Source organism: Heterodontus francisci, chromosome 17 (genome assembly GCF_036365525.1).
Source record: "Heterodontus francisci isolate sHetFra1 chromosome 17, sHetFra1.hap1, whole genome shotgun sequence".
Classification (NCBI taxonomy): Eukaryota; Metazoa; Chordata; class Chondrichthyes; order Heterodontiformes; family Heterodontidae; genus Heterodontus; species Heterodontus francisci.
Genome location: NC_090387.1, coordinates 38,431,404 through 38,450,071, shown reverse-complemented (window position 1 = coordinate 38,450,071; position 18,668 = coordinate 38,431,404). Strand labels below are relative to the sequence as shown.

At 44.2% G+C, this 18,668-nt stretch overlaps 1 protein-coding gene across 3 annotated transcripts in view; it reads right to left on the bottom strand.

Moving 5' to 3' along the window:
• Positions 1–18,668, bottom strand: part of ca5a (carbonic anhydrase Va) — a 78,915-nt gene that overhangs the window by 10,248 nt on the left and 49,999 nt on the right. Inside the window, exon 6 of one of the 3 annotated variants that reach the window (XM_068049298.1) lies at positions 3,075–3,101. The exons of 1 other annotated variant lie outside the window; for it this stretch is intronic. In XM_068049298.1, coding sequence (XP_067905399.1) covers positions 3,075–3,101 — 27 coding nt within the window. Of the gene's footprint in view, positions 1–3,074; positions 3,231–18,668 lie in introns of all 3 variants that reach the window. One more of the 3 variants, XM_068049296.1, reaches the window with a different exon arrangement.

The following is an 18,668-nucleotide window of genomic DNA, read 5'->3' as shown; positions in this document are numbered from 1 at the left end:
TATCAAAGTTTCCATTTATAACATCTTTTAGAATAGATTCTAGCATTTTCCCAATGACTGATGTAAGGCTAACAGGTCTGTAATTCCCTGTTTTCTCTCTCCCTCCCTTCTTAAATACTGGGGTGACATTTGCGACCTTCCAAGCTGCAGAAACCGCTCCAGAATCGATAGAATTTTGGAAGATGATGACTAATGTATCCATTATCTGCATAGATACCTCTTTTAACACTTTGGGATGTGGAATATCAGGGCTGGGGACTTATCAACCTTCAGCCCCACTAATTTCTCCAATACAACCTTCTTACTAATACTAATTTCCTTCAATTCCTGATTCCCCCTAATCCCTTGGATCTCTAATTCTGGGAGATTTCTTGTATCTTCCTGAGTGAAGACAGACACAAAGTAATCATTTAGCTTCTCTGCCATGTCTCTCTTCCCCATTATAAATTCTTCTGACTGCCTGTAATGGACCCACATTTGTCTTAGCCAAACGTTTCCTTGTTCCATACCTGTAGAAGCTTTTACAGTCTGTTTTTATATTTTTTGCTAGCTTACATTCATATCCTATTCTCCTTTTCTTTATCAGTTTCTTCATCCTCCTTTGCTGTATTCTAAAATCCTCCGAGTCCTCAGGTTTACTACTATTTCTGGCAACTTTATAAGCCTGTTCTTATATAATCCTTAACTTCTTTACTTTTGGTGTTTTTGTGCCTTGAAGGAATGTATAGTTGCTGTAAACAATGTAATATTTCTTTAGCGAAGGGAATGTGCTGTCCTTACCTGGTCTGGCCTACTGTGACTCCAGACCCACAGCACTGTGGTTGACTCTTACATGCCCTCTGAAATGGTCTAGCAAGCCACTCAGTTAGGGCAATTAGGGATGGGCAATAAATGCTGGCCTAGCCAGCGACGCCCACATCCCATGAATGAATAAAAAAAATTTCTTTAAAGACTATCCATTGCCTATGTATTGTCATACTTTTTAATGTATTTTCCAAATCCACCTCAGCCAATTTGCCCCTCATACCTTCATAATTTCCTTTGTTCAAATTTAACACCCTGGCTTCAGATTGAATTACCTCACTTTCAAACATAATGTAAAATTCTATCATATTATCGTCACTCATCCCTAAAGGTTCTTTTACAACAAGATTATTAATTAGCCCTTTCTCATTACATAACACTAAATCTAAAACAGCCTGTTCTCTAGTCATGTCCTCAACATACTACTCTAGAAACCATCCCTAACACACTCCAGAAACTCGTTTTCCACAGCATTAGTGCTCATTAGGTTTACCCAGTCCATATGCAGATTGAAGTGACTCATGATTACTGTATTACCCAAGCCACATGCTTCTCTAATCTCCTGATTAATACCATGCCCCACACGACCACTACGGTTTGGTGGTTTATAAACAACTCCAACCAATGTTTGCTGCCCCTTGCTGTTTCTTAGCTCCACCCAAACAGATTCCACATTTTGTTCTTCCGATCTGAGCTCCTCCCTTACTAATGTACTGACCCCAATCCCTTAATATCAGTGCAACACCACCTCTTTTACCTGTACTTCCTAAATGTTGAATATCCTTGAATATTCAGTTCCCAGTCTTGGTCACCCGATAGCCACGTTTCTGTTATGGCAATTAGATCATACCCATTTACCTCTATTTGGGCCTTTAAATCATCTACCTTGCTGCAAGTGCTGTGTGCATTCAGGTACAGTGCCCTTAATCTTGTCTTCTTGACATTCTACATTCTAAGCTTAGTTGATGCTCGCCTTTGTTTTGCCTGCCTTCTAATGTCACTTGCTACTTTTCTACCTCCTCTTACCAGCTTTACTTCCTTCCAATTTGAGCTACCCCTCAGGTTCCCTTCCCCCGACAAGCTAGTTTAAACCCTCCCCAACAGCACTAGCAAATCTCCCTGCAAAGAAATTCGTTCCGGTCCTGTTAAGGTATAAGCCTCTCCACCTTGTACAGATCCCACGTGCCCCAGAACCTGTCCCAGTTGCCTCAGAAATCTGATGCCCACCTTCCTGCACCAATTCTCCAGCAACCTGTTCAATCGATCAATCCTCCTATTTCCATGCTCACTGGCACGTGGCACTGGGAGTAATCCAGAGATTACTGCTTTGGAGGTCCTGCTTTTTAATTTTCTTCCTAACTCCCTAAAAATTGCTTTCAGGACCTCATCCCTCTTCCTACCTATGTCACTGGTACCAATGTGGAGCACAACCTCTGGCTGTTCACCCACTCCCAGAAGGATGTCATGCAGCTGCTCCGTGACATCCTTGACCCTGGGACCAGGGAGGCAACACACTATCCTGGAGTCACGTTAAATGCCGCAGCAACGCCTGTCTGATCTCCTGATTATTGAATCCCATATCACTATTTTTCTTCCACTTTTCGTCCTCCCTTCCTGTGCAGCTGAGCCACCCATGGTGCCACGGACTTTGCTCTGGTTGCACTCCCCCGAGGAACCACCGCTCTCACCAGTATCCAAAATGGAAAACAGGTAAGCAAGCAAGATTGACTCAGGGGACTCCTGCACATGTTTAAGGACACATACAGAAATTGGGTTGCTTTGGGTTGCAGACCATCTCAGAATTTGGGATATAGTTCTGGCCTAGCCATCAGCTGCTACCATAAAAGGATATATGATATTTTGTAAAAATTTCTGTGGAGCCAGGAAGAACTCCACATACTCCCAATGGTCACTGCTAGCCACAATTGCCTCCCACCCCATCTGGAAGTTATCGGAGGGCAGATAGCCCAATATTGCATGCTTCTGCTAGGCAAGCTGCCTGTGGCAGTTCAACCTCAATATTTAGTTGAGGTCGGAGGACCAACTTCCAATCATCGAGCCTCCCTCTTCATCAACATGGATCATTCCTCGTGCCCAGTTCAAACTGGCAATCCAGTGCTATGTAGTTTCCACCCTAATAACGCTAATGTCCTTTCTATAATGAGTTGTTCAAAATTGCACACACTATTCTAACTGTGGCCTTAGCATTGTCTTTTACAATGTCTTGGAGCGCATACATGTAGTAATTAAGAAGCAATTAGAAACATTACCTGTTCAGGACTAACTTCGATGGGGTCCTTCATAATGACCCAGGTGACACATTCAGTCAGAGGTGGTGAGGTCAGAGAACCAGGGTATGTCCAGTAATCCAAACAAGGTGGAATCATGCAGGTGGGATCAAAGTTAAAGAAATCAACTGCTGTGTCCTGCAGGTATATACAATTAACTACATTTTGGGTAAAGAAAGATATACATTTTCATGTTATAATTTCTTGACTATTCATGACATTTGACAATCAGACTATTTCTTCTGTCACTGATGTTTCTGCAAATAATTTATCAAGTGATTAGTAATTTTAGGGAATGTATATATTTTGTTTTAGGTTTCTTCTCCCTGTAATTGGCCCTGACAGGGTGAGATGAACATGATTCTTTCCAACTCTTTAAATGCAACGTATTGATATGGCACTACAACAACATCCTCATTAAAACTGAAGTCATTAAACGGAGGCAGAACTCATATTCCATTTGTACTACAGGATTACTTCCACTGGAAGCTTTTCCTAATCATCATCAATAACTTGTGCTAATATGGTGCATTTAACATAATAAGATGTCCCAAGGTGCTTCACAGGAACGTTATAAAGCAGAATTGGACACTGAGCCACATAAGGTGATATTATGGCCAATGGTCAAAAAGCTTGGGCAGAAAGGTAGGTTTTGAGGAACGCCATTAAGGAGGAAAGAGAGTTAGAGAGGTAGGAAAGTTTAGGGAGGGAATTCCAGAGCTTAGGGCCTTCAGAGCTGAAGGTATGGCCACCATTGCTGGAGCAATTAAAAATTGGCTCAAGAGGCCATAATTAGATAAGTGCAGATTCCGTAGCTAGTTCCACAAAACTTTGCAGCAGCAAAAGAGGCCATTCAGCCCATTGTATGAAGATGGCTCCGGATGAGGCCCGCCATGGACCTTGATGCCATGAGGGCCCAGCTCGATCCTCCCGGCGGCGGCAAAACTCCATGGCGGCTCCCCTGCCGCTGGGCGATGGGACCACAATTAACATACTGAAATCAATAAAATGAATACATTTAAAGAAACTTACCTGCAATGTTGAGGGCCTGCCGTGATCTTTAGCGCGGCGGCTGACACTTGCGCGCCTTCAGATCCCCGTCCAGGGAAACGCGGCGCCACACTGGTGGGGAAAGGAGTGGGGTGGGGGGGGGGGAAAACGGGGTCAAGTAAATGTAATGGATGTAGGGGATGGTGGAAAGGGTTGAAACCTTAAACTTTGTGCAGTTTTGGTGGGGGGGGGGGGGCGGAGGCGAAAGTCAGATGCAAAAGGTAAGTGTTTTGGAGGGGGAAGGACAAATAGTTAATGTAATTGTTATGGGGGTAAGAAAGGGGTGAAGGGGTGTTATAAATGTATTTAATTTGGGGGGGTGGGGGGGTACTTCTTGAAAAATTTAAATGTGCCGACAGGGCTGGCTGCTCTTCAAAAAGGCACCAGCACCTGTGCACAGGCAGCTGACACCATTTCTGGAGACAGACAGCCTGCCCCCTCCATGTGATTGGGCGAGGGGGGGGGAGGGGGTGCCCTGGCTATTTAAATAAGCCGCCGCGCAGGATATAGCAGCAGCTCTTTGGCGTGTGGCCCGCACGGGCAGGCCGCCATTTTTTTAGCTCGCCGCCGAGATCGCTGGCGGGCGATTAAAATCCAGCCCTATGTGTGACAGCTCTTTACTAATCTCACTGCCCTGCATTTTCCTATAGCCCTACAATTTCCTCTGCTTCAAATGCTTATTTTCTTTTCTTTAAACCATACAGTGCAGCACTTGGCACAATTAGGGGGTGGTGGGCGGGGGGGGGGGGGGGGGGAGAGGGTGGTCACCAGTTTAGGACACTTCCTCCAAATTGCTGTTCCACTTTTCAGCTCTGCCAGCATGAGCAATACCTTCAGATGAAGCACTACCTCCAGATATTGCAATACTTCACATAAGGTAAACCCCTTGAAATGTTCCCTCCTCTTCCAAACAGCTTCCGACAGATGCATTTCCACCCTATGTACCATACTCACCTCCGTAACCTAGGATGGGACAGGAAGTCTGAAGGAACCTGGGAATAATACTTAGGGCAACCATTAAAGGAGTGGCTGAATGCACTGTCCACAGCAAGGCCTATGGGTCCCAACAACATTCCAGATATAGTACTGAAGACGTGCTCCAGAACTGATTGCATCTCTAGTCAAGCTGTTCAAGTGCAGCTACAATACTGGCAACTACCTGATAATGTGGAAAATTGTCCAGGTATGTCCTTTCCACAAAAAGCAGGGCAGATCCAACCCAGTCAATTACTGTCCCATTAGTCTATTCTCAATCATCAGCAAATTGATGGAAGATTTCGTTAACAGTGCTATCAAGCAGCACTTATTCACCAATAACTTGTTCACTGATAATCTGGCTTCCACCATGGCAACTCAGCTTCAGACCTCATTACAGCTGTGGTCCAAATATGGACAAAAAAGCAGAATTCCAGAAAGATGTGAGAGTAACTGTCCTGGATGTTTAGGCAGCATGCTATTGAGAGTGGCATTAAAGAGCCCTAAGAACAAGCCTTGGTGAAACTAAAGTCAATGCAGATCATGGGAAGTGGCAGATGGAGTTCAACCTGGAAAAGTGTGAAGTGATTCATTTTGGAAGGTCGAATTTGAATGCGGAATACAGGCTTAAAGACAGGATTCTTGGTAGTGTGGAGGAACAGAGGGATCTTGGGGTCCATGTCCATAGATCGCTCAAAGTTGCCACCCAAGTTGATAGGGTTGTTAAGAAGGCGTATGGTGTGTTGGCTTTCATTAACAGGGGAATTGAGTTTAAGAGCCGCGAGATTATGCTGCAGCTCTATAAGGCCCTGGTTCGACCACACTTGGAATATTGTGTTCAGTTCTGGTCGCCTCATTATAGGAAGGATGTGGAAGCTTTAGAGAGGGTGCAGAGGAGATTTACCAGGATGCTGCCTGGACTGGAGGGCATGTCCTACGAAGAAAGATTGAGGGAGCTAGGGCTTTTCTCATTGGAGCGTAGAAGGATGAGAGGTGACTTGATAGAGGGGTACAAGATGATGAGAGGCATCGATAGAGTGGATAGTCAGAGACTTTTTCCCAAGGTGGAAAGGGCTATCACCAGGGGGCATCATTTTAAGGTGATTGGAGGAAGGTTTCGGGGAGATGTCAGAGGTAGGTTCTTTACACAGAGAGTGGTGGGTGCGTGGAATGCGCTGCCAGCGGTGGTAGTAGAAGCAGATACATTAGGGGCATTTAAGCGACTCTTGGATAGGTACATGGATGATAGTAGAATGAAGGGTAGGTAGTTAGTTTGATATTAGAGTAGGTTAAATGTTCGGCACAACATCGTGGGCCGAAGGGCCTGTACTGTGCTGTACTGTTCTATGGGGAAAATTCTTCAGTGGCTCAAGTTATACCTAGTAGAAAGGAAGATGGCGGTAGTTGTTATAAGCCAATCATTTCACTCTCAGAACATCGCTGCAGGAATTCCTCAGGGCAACATCCTAGGCCCGACTATCTTCAGCTGCATCATCGATGACATTCCCTCCATAGATCAAAAGTGGGGCTGTCCGCTGATGATTGCAGAGTTTTCAGCTCTATTCACAATTCCTCAGATAATGAAACAGTCCATGTCTACGTGCAGCAGGACTAGGACAACATTCAGGCTCGGTCTGATAATTGGCAAGTAACATTCGCACCACACAAGTGCCAGGTAATGATTATCACCAACAAGAGAGAATATAACCACCTCAAAACAGCACTACCATTGCCAAATTCTCATAGAGTCGTACAGCATAGAAACAGGCCCTTCAGCCCACCGCGTCCACGCCGACCATAATGCCTATCTATACTATTCCCACATGGCTGCATTAATTCCATATCCCTCAATGCCTTGCTCATTCAAGTACCTGTCCAGATGCCTCTTAAACGTTGCTACTGTTCCTGCCTCCACCACCTCCTCTGGCAGCTCATTCCAGATACCCACTATTCTTTGTGTGAAAAATGTATCCCTTTGATGCCCTTTAAACCTCCTTCCTTTCACCTTAAATCTAAGCCCTCTAGTTTTAGTCACCCCTACCATGGAAAACAGACTCTGGCTATCTACCCTATCTATGCCTCTCATAATTTTATATACCTCTATCATGTCCCCTCTCAGCCTCCTTCGCTCCAGGGAAAACAGACCCAGCCTATCCAATCTCTCTTTAGAACTCAAGCCCTCCAAACCAGGCAACATCCTTGTGAATCTTTTCTGCACCCTCTCTAGCTTAATCACATCTTTCCTGTAGTGCGGCGACCAGAACTGCACACAGTACTCCAAATGCGGCCTAACCAACGTATGTACAACTGTAACATGACGTCCCAACTCTTGTACTCAATGCCTCGGTCGATGAAGGCAAGCATGCCATACGCCTTCTTCACCACCCTGTCTACTTGTGCTGCCACTTTCAGGGAACTATGTACTTGCACCCCAAGGTCTCTCTGCTCAACGACACTCCCCAGGGCCCTGCTATTCACTGTATATGTCCTGCCCTGGTTTAACTTCCCAAAATGCATCACTTCGCACTTGTCTGCGTTAAATTCCATTTGCCAATCCTTTGCCCACTTTCCCAGTTGATCTATATCCTGTTGTAACCTTAGACAACCTTCTTCACTGCCCACTATACCACCAATTTTGGTGTCATCTGCAAACTTACTAATTCTCCCACCGTTAACATTCTGGTGGTCACCATTAACTAAAAACCTAACTGGACGCGCCACATAAATGCTGAGGTTAATACAGTATTTACAGGCTAGGTATTCTGCTGCAACTAGTTTTCCACTACCTGCAAGACACAAGTCAGGAGTGTGATGGAATACTCTCCACTTGCCTGGATGGGTGCAGCTCCAACAACACTCAAGGAGCTTAACAATATCCGACAAAGCAGTCAACTTGATTGGTAATTCATCCATCAACCGAAACATCTATTCCCTCCACCAACAGTGCACCGTGACTGGAGTGTATCCTATCCACAGGATGTCCAACCACAACCCGCCAAGGCTTCTTCGTCACTGCCTCCCAAACCCACAATCTCTTAACACCTAAAAGGACAAAGGTAGCGGGCACGTGGGAACATCATCACCTTCAAGTTGCACAACATCCTGACATGGACGTCTATCACTGTCTCTTCATTGTCGATGAGGACGGTAGCATAGTGGTAATGTTACTGGACTAGTAAACCACAGGCCCGGACTAATGCTATGGAGATAGGCGTTCATATTCCACCACAGCAGCTGGGGGAATTTAAATTTAATTAAATAATAAATCTACAATAAAATGTTAGCCTCATTAATAATGATCATGAAACTACCAGATTGTTGTCAAAGTTCACCTGGTTCACTGATGTGCTGCAGGGGAGGAAATCTGCCATCCTTACTCAGTCTGGCCTACACATGACTCCAGACCAACAGCAATGTGATTGACTTTTAACTGCCCTCTGAAATGGCCTAGCAAGCAGTTGTATCAACAGCTACAGGAAAAGAAAAGCACTGTGGGTAGACCTGAAACATATGGACTGGTAACTCACCACCACCTTCTGAAGGTCAGTTTGGAATGGGCAATAAATACTGGCCTTGCCAGCGATGCTCACATTCCCAAGAATTAATTAAAAAAGACCCTCCCAAAATAGCACTGTGGAATACTTTCACCTTCACTGAAGAGACTCAAGGACGAGTCTCACCACCAGCTTTAAGGGCAACTACAGATGTGCAATAAATGTTTTTTTTTAAGAGATACAGCACTGAAAGAGGCCCTTCGGCCCACTGAGTCTGTGCCGACCATCAACCACCCATTTATACTAATCCTACATTAATCCCATTACCCTCTCACATCCCCACCTTCCCTCAATTCCCCTACCACCTACCTATACTAGGATCAATTTATAACAGCCAATTTACCTATCAACCTGCAAGTCTTTGGCTGTGGGAGGAAACCGGAGCACCCGGCGAAAACCCACGCGGTCACAGGGAGAACTTTCAAACTCCGCACAGGCAGTACCCAGAATCGAACCCGGGTCGCTGGAGCTGTGAGGCTGTGGTGCTAACCACTGCACCACTGTGCCGCCCATGTTGGCCTTGCAAAATTTAATTCATGTTAGGATGGGTGTGTGATTTGGAGGTGATGGTGTTCCATGTGCCTGCTACACTTGTCCTTTAGATGGTAGAGTCCATGGGTTTGGGAGATGGTGCTGAAGAAGCTTTGGTGAGCTGCTGCAGTACATCTTGTATTAAATTTCATTTTTTTAAAAAAGATGTACAGATTCAAATTCATTGTCTCAGTAATTCCCTGTGGCAAAGGACCTCATACTTGAATAAGAGATTTCCTGAATAAATTTCTCCTAACCCCTTTTCTCATCTTCTTGTTTCACAATTTAAAATTATAAATACTCATCATTGACTTTGCAAGCAGAGGAGTAAGCCTTTGTTTTCTATAATTCAGTGCTCAAAATTGCGCACAATATTCTTAAGTATTGCCTACCTTTGCCTAAAATGCTTAAACTTTATGCTTTTAATTAGAAAACCTATAATTACCATTGGCTCTTTCTATGGCTTTATCAACATTCCCTCACTCTATCAAGGGATTATCTATTAAACCTCTGGTCTCTCTGTTCCTCCACACCCTTTAGTTCTTTTCCATGGAGTTTATACTTCCATTCTTCATTTTCCTTCCAAAATTCACTGTCGTTTTTCTCTGCTTTAAATTACATCTACCACCTGACTGCCCATTCCCCGAATCTGTTTTTCACGAATCCAGTATTTCACGGCCCCACTGCTATTTGTCAAAACCCCTACTTTTGTGTCATCAGCAAATGTTCGTTTTGTGCTGCTTACACCCAAATCTATAACACACACACAAACAACTTTCAATAACAAAAGTTACCTCAGCATTGACCCCTGGGGTACACTACTTTTTACCTTTCTCCAATCCAAGCAACATTCATTAACTCCATTCCTTTGCTTCCTGTCCATCATCAAATAATTTTCTATCCAAGTTGCTATATTTCTTCGCATTTATTAAACTTGTTAAACAAGATTTGCCTTTAACAAATCCAGGATGGCTATCCTCAGTTAATCCATGCACTCTAAATGCTCACTAATTGGATCCTGAATTCTGGATTCCAAGTGTTTTGCAGAAACTGACTTAATATTAGCTCGTGAATAGATAACCATTATATCTTTCTCATTAATACAAAATAAAAATACTGCAGTTGCTGGAAATCTGAAATAAAACAGAAAATGCTGGAAATGTTCAGTAGGTGTAGCAGCATCTGTGGAGAAAGAAACAGAATTCATGTTTCAAGTCAATGACCTGTCATTAGGAGACCATCAACCTGAAATGTTAACTCTGTTTCTGTCTCCACAGATGCTGCCAGACCTGCTGAGCATTTCCAGTTTTTATATCTTTCTCATTAACTCGTCTATTGTACACAATGTTCTGAAATCATCCAGTTATACTGGAAGCAAGACACAGGCCTTGATAAAAAGTTAATGATATGTGTCTTTGAAGGGGGAAATACATATGCAATACACAATTTTAGAGCAGGTTAAATTGGTACTCTAATGTGCTGACAGAACTCAGTTGGGATGGAGGACAATACATTGTAAAGCAATGCAAAGGTATTTCAGGATCTTGATTCATGGATGGGGCACTGCTTTATAAGGCCATGGTATTGGACACATGCAGAATTATTGCTGTACATTGGATACTTCAGGTGTTTTGCTAATTTGAGTCTGCCATGAAATTCTTGTTGAGTCACAAAACCTGTCTTCTGACCAGGGTTTTCTTCCTTTGGTTGTTGCTCTCTGTATCCTCCTGCCTGTTCCATGGCAAGGCTCCTTTGTTGGACAAAGTTGCATAACAGATAGTAGGTAACAATAATTTTGGACACCTTGGCTGGCTTGTATTGCAATACTCTCTTTGATCAGTGCAGGCCTCTTTTGCTTTAGGATGCAGATCTACTGTTTCACCAGAGCCCTGTTGCCATAATTTTCCTTATTGCATCACCTTTCAGGTCTTCTTGTTGGATATCTTAAAGCAGCAAGCAACTATGGCTGTCGTCATAGCCCCAAAGTTCCCTTGTGGTCTTTCTGGTCCTCAAAATAATTGTGGCACAGTAATTGGTATAAAATGAAAGAATTATGCTCATTAGCATTCACATGCAATGGCAATACACCAGCAGCACATACATGGAATGGAGCCCTTCCTGTACAATAAAGGGGTGGCAGTGGGGGTTAGGGGTCCATAGATACAAGATTAGACATAAGAGGTTTCAGAGAGCAGGAAAACCTTTCTACACAGTGGTTTGTGAGGCTGTGTAATGCACTGAGTTAGTGGCTGAAGCAGAAATCATGTCAATATTTAAGAACAGGTCAGATAGGTTGGTGACAGCCTCCTTTGGGAATCACAATCTCTGCATACATAGAGATTCTCTTCAGGTGTGTCCAAGTAGGATTGTCTGGCCCTGTACGGATGGGAGGGGTCACCAGGGACAGTCCTAGCTGAATGCCAAAGGTGCAAATACAATGGTGTTGCACGCCTTCCCTGATAATCTTTCTTTTTCTCAATAACCTGGGAACACACAGGGAAAGCTAGCTGGATACTCATTTACGCAGTATCAAAGATCTCTGGGAAAACTGCCAAGGCTAGCAGATGGAATGCAGCTTCAAGAGGTAGTAAAACAGCTCAAAAGCAAAGTCACAATAACACAGGTGAAAAATGCACAGCAGGTCTGAACAAATCAGGCCACAAAGAACCAATATCTAGGGAGCATCTTCTTTTGCAGCAGTCACTGTAAATATGCTCCAAGCCTTGTTGTGCTGTTCAGGCATTTCAGATACGCAGTCAAATTTACATATTTTTCAGGCCCTTAGTAAATCTAGTACACAACAGGTGTGCAAGCTCTCAGCACTAGATTAGAACAGGGGTGTCCAAACTTTTTGTGTGGGTGGGGGTGGTGCGACTTTTTTTAACGGAATTTTTGACCGAATAGGGAGCTGGTGAGCAGATTTTGGAAAGATAAAGGCATTAAAAATTTATTCTACTATCAAAACAACAACAAATGTGCATTTATGTGAAGAAGCTTTAAATGAGCAGAATAATTTATTGACTTACTTTCTCGTCACTATATTGAAAACTGATTTAGTGACATACCGGCCTTGTTTTTGCTTGCATAAGTAATCAATACCTGTTCGCATACTTGATATAGTGATTGATATAGATGATATAGAGTATTCTGGATAGATTTCCACCTGCCAGGAGGAGAGACTTTGATCTCTCCCCCTTTTTCCTGCACTCCCTCTGTTTTTCTCTGTCTCTCTTCCCCCCCTCCCCTCTCTCCCCCCCCTCTAGGACTAGGGGACACAGATTGAAAGTTTTGGGCAAAAGATGCAGAGGGAATATGAGGAAGCACTTTTTTATGTAGCAGGTGGTAATGATCTAGAACTCGCTGCCCACAAGGCTGATGGAAGTGGAGACGATCAATGACTCCAAGAGGAAGTTGGATGACCACCTGAGAGAAATAGACTTACAATGCTACGGGGATTGAACCGGGGAGTGGGACTGACTGCATAGCTGTGTGGAGAGCCAGCATGGACTTGATGGGCTAAATTGGTCTGCTTCTGTGCCATAAATAATTGACTATGAGACTCTGGCTCTCTCTCCCCTCTCTCTCTGCCCCTCCTCCTCTCTCTCCTCCTTCTCTCTGTCCTTCTCCGCCCCCCCCCCCCCCCCCCCCCCCCCCCCCCCCCCCCCCCATTCTCTCTCTGTGTCTCTCTCTCTCCCTTGTTAACCTGTTAATTGTGTATCAATTGTTTTATTATATGCGGGTGGAGGGTGTTAATTGGGGTCTTAGTTGAGCATTTATAAGCAGACACTTCCTGAGACTGGAGGAGGGTTTTGAGTGAGGAGCTACATGTTTGTGATCCTTTACTCTGCACAATAAATGTGAAACTGAGTAAAGATAAGCTCCAGTATTATCCTTCCATAACAGGTTTTCTGGAATTTAACATGGTAGCTTGCCTAAAGCTGAAGGTTGGAAACTAGGATTTTTTTTTCAATATAGAAAACAAAAATCTCATGGGCTATTGTGGAAAGTATGGCAGAAAGCAAGTTAAATTGTCAGGGTATGATTACCCTCCGATGTACTCTTATAGAACATAGAACAGTACAGCACAGTACAACAGGCCCTTCGGCCATGATGTTGTGCCGAACCTTTAACCTACTCTAGGATCAAACTAACTACCTACCCTTCATACTACTATCATCCATGTACCTATCCAAGAGTCGCTTAAATGTCCCTAATGTATCTGCTTCTACTACCAACGCTGGCAGTGCATTCCATGCACCTACCACTCTCTGTGTAAAGAACCTACCTCTGACATCTCCCGAAACCTTCCTCCAATCACCTTAAAATTATGTCCCCTGGTGATAGCCCTTTCCACCCTGGGAAAAAGTCTCTGGCTATCCACTCTATCGATGCCTCTCATCATCTTGTACCCTTCTATCAAGTCACCTCTCATCCTTCTTCGCTCCAATGAGAAAAGCCCCAGCTCCCTCAATCTTTCTTCGTAAGACATGCCCTCCAGTCCAGGCAGCATCCTGGTAAATCCCCTCTGCACCCTCTCTAAAGCTTCCACATCCTTCCTATAATGAGGCGACCAGAACTGAACACAATATTCCAAGTGTGGTCTAACCTGGGCTTTATAGAGCTGCAGCATAACCTCGCGGCTCTTAAATTCAATCCCCCTGTTAATGAAAGCCAACACACCATACGCTTTCTTAACAACCCTATCAACTTGGGTGGCAACTTTGAGCGATCTATGGACATGGACCCCAAGATCCCTCTGTTCCTCCACACTACCAAGAATCCTGTTTTTAAGCCTGTATTCTGCATTCAAATTCAACCTTCCAAAATGAATCACTTCACACTTTTCCAGGTTGAACTCCATCTGCCACTTCTCAGCCCAGCTCTGCATCCTGTCCATGTCCATTTGCAACCTACAACAGCCTTCCACACTATCCACAACTCCAGCAACCTTCGTGTCATCGGCAAACTTACTAACCCAGCCTTCCACTTCCTCATCCAAGTCATTTATAAAAATCACAAAGAGCAGAGGTCCCAGAACAGATCCCTTGCGGAACACCACTGGTCACCGAGCTCCAGGCTGAATACTTTCCATCTACTACCACCCTGTCTTCTATGGGCCAGCCAAGTCTGTATCCAGACAGTCAACTTTCCCTGTATATCCCATGCCTCCTTACTTTGTGAATGAGCCTACCATGGGGAACCTTATCAAACGCCTTGCTAAAATCCATATACACCACATCCACTGCTCTTCCTTCATCAACGTGTTTTGTCACATCTTCAAAGAATTCAATAAGGCTTGTGAGGCATGACCTGCCCCTCACAAAGCCATACTGACTGTCTCTAATCAACTATGCTTTCCAAATAATCATAAATCCTGTCTCTCAGAATCCTCTCCAATAATTTGCCCACTACCGACGTAAGACTGACTGGTCTATAATTCCCAGGGTTATCCCTATTCCTTTCTTGAACAAGGGAATAACATTTGCCACCCTCCAATCATCTGGTACTACTCCAGTGGACAGTGAGGACGCAAAGATCATCGCCAAAGGCGCGGCAATCTCTTCCCTCGCTTCCCGTAATATCCTTGGGTATATCCCGTCTGGACCCGGGGACTTATCTGTCCTCATGTCTTTCAAAATTTCCAGCACATCCTCCCTCTTAACATCAACCTGTTCGAGCATATCAGCCTGTTTCACACTGTCCCTCACAAACGACCAGGTCCCTCTCACTGGTGAATACTGAAGCAAAGTATTCATTTAGGACCTCCCCTACCTCCTCCGACTCCAGGCACAAGTTCCCTCCACTATCCCTGATCGGCCCTACCCTCACTCTGCCATCCTCTTGTTCCTCACATAAGTGTAGAATGCCTTAGGATTTTCCTTAATCCTACCCACCAAGACTTTTTCATGTCCCCTTCTAGCTCTCCTAAGGCCATTCTTCAGTTCCTTCCTGGCTACCTTGTAACCCTCGAGAGCCCTGTCTGATCCTTGCTTCCTCAACCTTAAGTAAGCTTCCTTCTTCCTCTTGACTAGCGGTTCCACATCTCGTCATCCAAGGTTCCTTCACCCTACCATCCCTTCCTTGCCTCATCGGGATAAACCTATCCAGCAGTCGCAGCAAGTGCTCCCTAAACAACCTCCACATTTCTGTCGTGCATTTCCTGAGAACATCTGTTCCAATTTATGCTCCCCAGTTCCTGCCTAATAGCATTGTAATTTCCCCTCCCCCAATTAAATATTTTCCCATCCTGTCTGCTCCTGTCCCCTCTCCATGACTATAGTAAAGGTCAGGGAGTTGTGATCACTATCACCGAAATGCTCTCCCACCGAGAGATCTGCCACCTGGCCTGGTTCGTTGCCAAGCACCAAATCCAACATAGCCTCCCCTCTAGTCGGCCTATCTACATATTGAGTCAGGAAACCTTCCTGGACACACCTGACAAAAACTGCTCATCCAAACTATTTGCACTAAGGAGGTTCCAATCAATATTAGGGAAGTTGAAGTCACCCATGACAACAACCCTGTTACTTCTGCACCTTTCCAAAATCTGCCTCCCAATCTGTTCCTCCGTGTCTCTGTTGCTATTGGGGGGGGGTCTATAGAAAACTCCCAATAAAGTGACTGCTCCTTTCCTGTTTCTGACTTCCACCCATACTGACTCAGTGGACAAACTCTCCTCGACGACCTCCCTTTCTGCAGCTGTGAAACTATCCCTGATTAGCAATGCCACTCCCCCCACCTCTTTTACCTCCCTCCCTATTCCTTTTGAAACATCTAAACCCCGGAACATCCATTCCTGCCCTGTGATATCCAAGTCTCCGTAATGGCCACAACATCATAGCTCCAAGTACTGATCCATGTTCTAAGTTCATCACCCTTATTCCTGACACTTCTTGCATTAAAATAGACACACTTCAACCCATCATACTGGCTGCAACTTTGCCCTGTCAACTGTCTAACCTTCCTCACAGACTCTCTGCACTCTGTATCTGCCTGTTCAACAGCTACCCTATCCACTGATCCGTAGCTCCGGTTCCCATCCCCCTGCCAAACTAGTTTAAACCCTCCCGAAGAGCGCTAGCAAACCTCCCGCCCAGGATATTGGTGCCCCTCCAGTTCAGATGCAACCCGTCCTTCTTGTACAGGTCCCACCTTCCCAGAAGGTATCCCAATGATCCACATATCTGAAGCCCTCCCTCCTACACCAGCTCTGTCGCCACGTGTTCAGCTGCACTCGCTCTCTGTTTCTAGCCTCACTAGCACGTCTGAACCATATGACCAGTGGAAGAATGTAGTGCGAGAAGAATGAATGTGGACATGGATTACATCTGTACCAAACAAGAAACAAGGTATGGCCTTGGAGTTGTCACTTCCTCCCAAAAGTAAAATCAAAAGTAAAGTGTTTTGTGAACTGGATGCTGGTCAGTTGGATACTGATGAAGGGTTGGATCTGCTGTTAGAATTCTTTTGCTGAAATTTATAAGAAAAATGATCTATTGAATGCATATGAGGCATGGTTAGACTTTGATAGATTTTGGAAAACAGATGGTTATTCAATGGAGGAATATGTTCATGGACTTTAACAGGCCGTATAGAAGGTTGAGGAAATTCAATTTGGAGATCCCTGGTTCAGTGCTAGCATTTAAATTACTAGATTGTGCTAGGGTGTTGCATATGACAGGCTCCTGGTTCGAACTGGGGTTTGGTTCTTAGACAAAGACTCCCTGTTGGAGTAAATGTCTTCTGCCTTAAAGAAATTCTGGAAACAGTCATTTCCTGCAGCCCTGGTAGAACAACAGGGCATTCTGCAGTGACGCAAAGAATGGAGGACTCAATGTTTACTAGATTTTGAAATGGTCCAGATACTGGAAGCAGACATAACTACAATGTAAGAGTTAAAGACAGGAGGAATGAGGATGAAAGCACCTTTAGCAGGGCTATTACAGTGGGAGACAAAATTGGAACAGCAATCATAGGTGAATGAATCCCAGGATAGGTCTGTCTATTACAGTGGAAGACAGGATTGGAACAGGAATGCCTGAGGAACAGTTAATAGGTGCTCAGATGTGACTCAAGTATCATTCCCCGCCTTATGGCTGCCTCCAGCTCTGGCTGATCGCTGGCAACTGACTCCCACGACTTGTGATCAATGTCACAGGACTTCATGTCGCATTTGCAGATGTCTTTAAAATGCAGACATGGACAGCGGTGGGTCTGTTACCAAGTGGCGAGCATTATGCAATGAATTGCCCTAAGCGGAGGGGCAGACTCCTCAAAATAACACACAATTGCAGAGAATTCTGAGGCAGAATTGTATTAGTCACGAGGAGTTTTTGTTACTGTGATGAATATGTTCGTTGCGGATTCGTTCAATTGCGCTCTATTGGGTAGTGCTTGCATATCGATAGCATGTGGAACTGATTGGTTACAATGTTATCTGGATTCACTTAAGTAGTGAGGATCGATGCAGGTTAAGGAGTATAAAAGTATGACCAGCTTTAGGTTTGGTTATGACAATGCATTGAAGTCACTGAAGAGAGTAGTAATTCCATGTAAAATAGCTGGAGTAAGGCACTTTATCAGTACTGATGTAGTCGCCACTGATATACCCTTTACTGTTGAGTAAGCCTTCAATGAAAAAGGCACAAATGAAACTTGATATGGAGCATGATAAGGCAATTGTTTTTGGAAAAGTCAGTGAATTTGCAGTTTAACCAATCTGGGCATTATTATCCTTAACAAAACCTGATGTTTCCAGTCAGAGTGTTAGAATAATATTAATGGCATCAGGTGTTAATCAGAGATAAAAAGCAATTGTCTTAAAGTTACACAGGCAATTTGCTCACCCTCCTTGTCAGAGATTAAAAATCCTGCTCAAGGATGCAGGTGGAATTGATGAAGAGTATACAAGGATAACAGAAGAGATTAGTGAGAAATGTGAATGTAAAAAGTATCAGAGGACGCCAAACCGTCTTACTGTCAGCCTTCCATTGGTATGTGACTTTAACAAGGTAGTTGCCATGGATTTAAAGATATAGGACAAAGACAAGAATATTTTCATTCTACATTTTGTAGACCTAGCAACTAGATTTAGTCTTTCTACAACAATAAATAGCAAGGACAAAAGATTGATTATCGACAAAATTATAGAGAAAATGAATAGGGACTGGACTTGGGGCACCAGCTAAGTTTCTGTCTGATATTGGAGGGGAATTTGCCAATGATGAGCTAAGAGACACGTGTGAAAACATGAACATTATGGTTATGAATACTGCAGCTGAAAGTCCTTTCAGCAATGGGCTCTGTGAAAGGAATCACGCAGTGGTTAATGAAATGCTGCATAAAATCTTAGCTGACCAGCCGAACTGCAAGTTGCAACTGCCCTGGCATGGGCGGTTCATCTGAAGAATTCACTTCAGATGGTTGGAGGATACAGACCCTATCAATTGGTCTATGGGCGGAATCA